Source organism: Elaeis guineensis, chromosome 9, assembly GCF_000442705.2.
Source record: "Elaeis guineensis isolate ETL-2024a chromosome 9, EG11, whole genome shotgun sequence".
Classification (NCBI taxonomy): domain Eukaryota; kingdom Viridiplantae; phylum Streptophyta; class Magnoliopsida; order Arecales; family Arecaceae; genus Elaeis; species Elaeis guineensis.
The window spans coordinates 4,106,129-4,110,598 of NC_026001.2; the positions used below are offsets into that span (position 1 = coordinate 4,106,129).

Below are 4,470 nucleotides of genomic sequence, written 5' to 3' on the forward strand. Positions count from 1 at the left end.
CAAATTTAACGACGCTTATAAGCGTCGTTAAAGGTTTTAAGAGGAAAAAAAAATACAAATATTATTTAAAAAAAAAATAATACAATACATTCCTGTACGAAATCATATCACACCTGTACAATACAATAAACATGTACAATCACCACATTCACATTCACACCTGTACAATCACCATCATTCACATCACCTGTACAATACAATAAATATGTACAATCACCACATTCACATTCACACCTGTACAATCACCATCATTCACATCAAAAGCAAGCTGAAATAGAAAATTTAATCAAACCAAAAGACAATATTTTATATAAATAAAAATAAAGTACTAATCGTCCATTACAATCAAGAGTAATATAAATAAATATAAAAATACAACAAAAATAAAATAACATCAATCTGCAGGCGGATGGTCGTCGTTGTCTCCACGTGACGTGCCGCTATCTCGATGGGTGCCTGATATGCCAGGAGCCTACAAAAAATATATCAAAAGCATGATTTGCATATCTATAAATAAAATATATAAATCATTAAATTAATACAAAAATATATATTTAATATTATGTGTTTACCTGAGATGAACCATACATCTCTAATAAAGATGTAAGGCGATCAATCTGTCCCCTCATGGCCTGCATCTCGGCACGGCTCTGTCGCATCTCCTCCATCTCAGCGGCACGACTCTGTCTAATCTCCTGTATCTCCGCCTCGAGTCTGCGAACGCGTGAATCCTGAGCATCTGTTGCAGCATGCTGCGTATATCTACTAACCTCAGATAACTGAGTGGGGGTGACTCCTACTCCATAACCCCTCACTCGGCCGTAGCGCTCTGGTCCCATCAACTCTGTGAATACCTCGGCCTCGATACGGCTCTGCTGCGTAGATGCTGCGGACTCGTCGTCACGCTCCGCAATGAGAGATGTAGCCCTCTCCTGTATTTTTTTTGAAAACAAGAGTTATACATTAATAGCTAATAAAATTAAATTTAAATCATTGCAAAAAATATAATATTAACAATGCCGTACATATAAATCTCTCGACTCATCTCGAACAAAAGTACCATCCTGATGAGTATGAGTCATCCGGTAAAACTCCACTTGTCCGGGTTCCCTCCCATGCTCATCCTCCTACACAAATAATTTCAATTTTAAGCAAACAGTTATGATAATTTAAAAAAATATATGAGTATCATGATACAGACATGGTCCACGATACATAATGATATTAGTTATATAAATATTTGAACATAAAAATTAAAAGTTAATTATGAAAGTTTAAGGAACATACAAACTCCTGTCGGAGTCGTGCATAACTCTTCGACCCCGATGTATGAGGAACAGACTGAGCTGCTCGTGCAGCTCTACCAATAGCAGAATAAGTCTGTAAAATAAAGTAAAGAACTTGTTATATATACAATATATAATAAAAATTAATATTTTTATAAAATATTTAAGAAAAAAAGATAATAAACAGATAATATACCTGTGCCCTCTCGGAGAACCAGTAATGAACCAACTCCATCCACTGATGAGGGGGTACATCAGGAGGACAATTCCTAGCAACCTCCTCCTCTGTCATACCCTGTCTCATATAGTCCTTCTTCAATTGTGCTTTATATTCTTTCCATTTGCGGTTGAGAGACTTCATTACAAAATCATGAGTGGATGGAGGGAGAACAAACTTGCTCTATAAAAAAAAAAGTTAAATGAAATAAATTATATAAATGATTAACAATTAATATACAGTATGAACATCAATTCATTACCTCTATAACTCGGAGGAGCTCAACTTTGTACGTTGGAAGCATGTCATTCCATTTTGCATAGCCCAACGGACATAGCTGAGGCCTCCGAGCAACAGTCCCCAAAAATGAAGTCAATAAGCAGGCAGCTTTCTTAATTGGCTGACCTAGCTGATTGCACTCCACAACAATCCTCTCGCCCTCACGCATCTGCCACACATCTCGTACTACTGTGGGTCCGCGTCTGGGGCGTACTCTCCCGGATCCGTCTGCAAAAAATACATAAAAGTAACTATATCATAAATATACATAAAATGAAATAAAAAAAAATTACATGAAAGACAATATATACCCTGCACGTGTATCTCATCATCTGGCTGATGAACAGGAGGATCGTGCTGTGCTGATGATGAAGGACAGGGCTCAGAATGCTGTGCAGCTGAACTGGAAATGCATCCTTTAATAATACGATGGTGGTAAACGAGTGCTTTCTGGAAATGCATCCTTTAATAACTTGAGCAGCATGGTAAAACTCTTTCCAGACCATCCATTCAAATATTTTATATGAAATAAATGTATAAGAAAAGAAATCTTAGAAAATTTTGTACAACCCGGATATAATTCTTCGTCTGCATCTTTCATTAAGGTGTGATAACGAGCTGTCTCATCATTAGATGTATGTATGGGCTCCTCAACATGCATACGTTCCGTATGCGTACATCCATCAAACATCCCAACTGTTTCTTGTATACTACTGGATTCTCCTAAATTTTGAACATCAAATCCAAAAGCATCTGTGATCAAACCCCTTATATCATCATCTCTTGCAGAATTGTCTTCTAGGCTAGTGGATCCGCAATGAGTCAGGGGTTGGTTACATGATGATGGCAACATAGATTCTCCATGAAAAATCCAGTCGGTATAACCTCTTAAAAAACCATTCCATACCAAATGTTCTTCAACATTTTGTGGATCTAAAGAAGAACTATTTACACATTTCCGACATGGACATAAAATCTTTCCATTCAAACTACTTTTCTCCATACCAAATTTAATGAAGTCATGAACTCCATCTAAATATTCTTTACTATTCCTTGGTTTATTTATCCAACTTTTGTCCATTGTAGGATAAAACTGACCGAACTTGCAATTTATCTAAAAATAAAAAAAAATTATACAATCTATATTAATGCAATGAGTAAAAAATATCAGTCATTTCATAAAATCCAAAAAAATAACAGCTAGATAAAGTTTACATAGTAAATGCTTGCTATCATCAACTAATAGGTAAAGAAGGTCCTATCCCATTCAGAAAATGTATTAATTCTATAGGTCAATTACAAAAATCAAATGATATGCAACAAGAGCATCAAAAAATTTCGGCAGCATTTCCCTTAGTTCTTCCGTATAGGAAGAACAAAAGGAAAATACCATCCGAAATTTTTTCCGAACCTCTCAGCATACCATTTGATTATGGTAATGACCTATAGAATTACTCACATTTTCCAAACTGTCCATACTGGACAATCAATTGATCAATGTACATAATTCTTTTATCCGTACAAAAATAAATAAATGTACGGATATAATAGAATATGTACATTAATCAAAAGACGGGTCTATGTTTCGATGCAATGTAATTTTTGATGTCATATTATTTACATTTTATGGAAAGGCAGAAAAGTTGAAGATTTGAGTCCTTCGTAGGTGGTACCAAGAAGAGATGCACATAATATAATATTTGCAATACAACTTTTGCAGCTTTGCAGAAAGAGATTGTTATTTATTATTTTTATTATCATTTAGATGCATATTAACTATTCAATTTGATATTCATGATCTTTCATAACTGCAATCCTGTGAATCGAGATTAAGCTCTCCTGATGTTAATATGCGACACATAATATCAGTAAGGGAGCATGTTTCCAATGTTCTCACCATTAGGTGACAATGAGCTACCGTTGCTTATAGTGTGATATTATCTTCAGTTCTACACCCACCATTATTTGATCCTTGATTAAACTATATGAAAACATGGTTAGGAACATTTGTTGTATATATCTATTTCCTTCTCTGTAAAAAAGGGAATTGCCTGTTAAACTTTGGAATTAATGTAGCCATCCCTTAAGCCTTCATTATTGTCTGGTAACAGAGCAAAAGACGCAAATAAAGCCTGTAATATTGGTGAAAGCCACTGCAAAAAGCCTAGAATTTGCTGCTGTTGCCTGGAATTAGATGCACAAAGGTGAAAGGAAGAATATTTTATAGCTCCCTCTGTGAATCAGTATTTCTTGCAGGTTTTTATAACACGGAAGCAGCGTATGTTCCACTTGCTATTCCAGTAGATATTCCCATTGGCTACCTGACTAAAAACCCCTTCCAATTTTAAAAACCACAAGGCTATTTCCCTACTTCAATGCATTGCCTGGTAAGTATTTTGAGCACTTATCTCCACTAGAAATAGAAACAAAATAATGTGAGGATGATGCAGCAATCAGTGTTGGACACTTGGTGCCTAAACCTGTATTTCCTTCTCTTTGTTTGACACCTCGCATATACCTTAGGGTTTGTTACTCTTTTTGTAGCGACGCTTCTAAGTTCTAATTTGTCAACGTTTTTTTTTTTTTGCCTTTTCTGAAACGTTTCCCATGTGGGCAAAGAAGTCAAAATTTCAATTGTCCACATATGGCCAGAAGTATTAGATTATGCATAAAGCTTATAGCTTTTAA

At 35.4% G+C, this 4,470-nt stretch overlaps 1 protein-coding gene across 1 annotated transcript; it reads right to left on the reverse strand.

Annotated features, from left to right (window-relative positions):
• Nucleotides 1-281: 281 nt before the first annotated feature.
• LOC140851643 (uncharacterized) lies at nucleotides 282-2,244 on the reverse strand. Its single transcript, XM_073243609.1, has 7 exons — nucleotides 2,094-2,244; nucleotides 1,766-2,010; nucleotides 1,483-1,686; nucleotides 1,288-1,380; nucleotides 1,026-1,127; nucleotides 573-932; nucleotides 282-472 (listed from the first exon to the last, which is right to left on the reverse strand). Exons 1-7 carry the CDS (start codon nucleotides 2,242-2,244, stop codon nucleotides 395-397), a joined length of 1,233 nt encoding a protein of 410 aa, XP_073099710.1. The 3' UTR covers nucleotides 282-394.
• Nucleotides 2,245-4,470: the final 2,226 nt, after the last annotated feature.

What these genes read in the sequence shown, in the direction of transcription:
- LOC140851643 (XM_073243609.1), bottom strand. Translation starts at nt 2,244, where the DNA reads ATGCATTTCCAGAAAGCACTCGTTTACCACCATCGTATTATTAAAGGA. An exon ending in GGTTCTCCGAGAGGGCACAG is followed by an intron (nt 1,381 to 1,482) that starts GTATATTATCTG and finishes TTTATTTTACAG; the next exon opens with ACTTATTCTGCTATTGGTAG. An exon ending in AGATGTATGGTTCATCTCAG is followed by an intron (nt 473 to 572) that starts GTAAACACATAA and finishes TATTTTTTGTAG; the next exon opens with GCTCCTGGCATATCAGGCAC.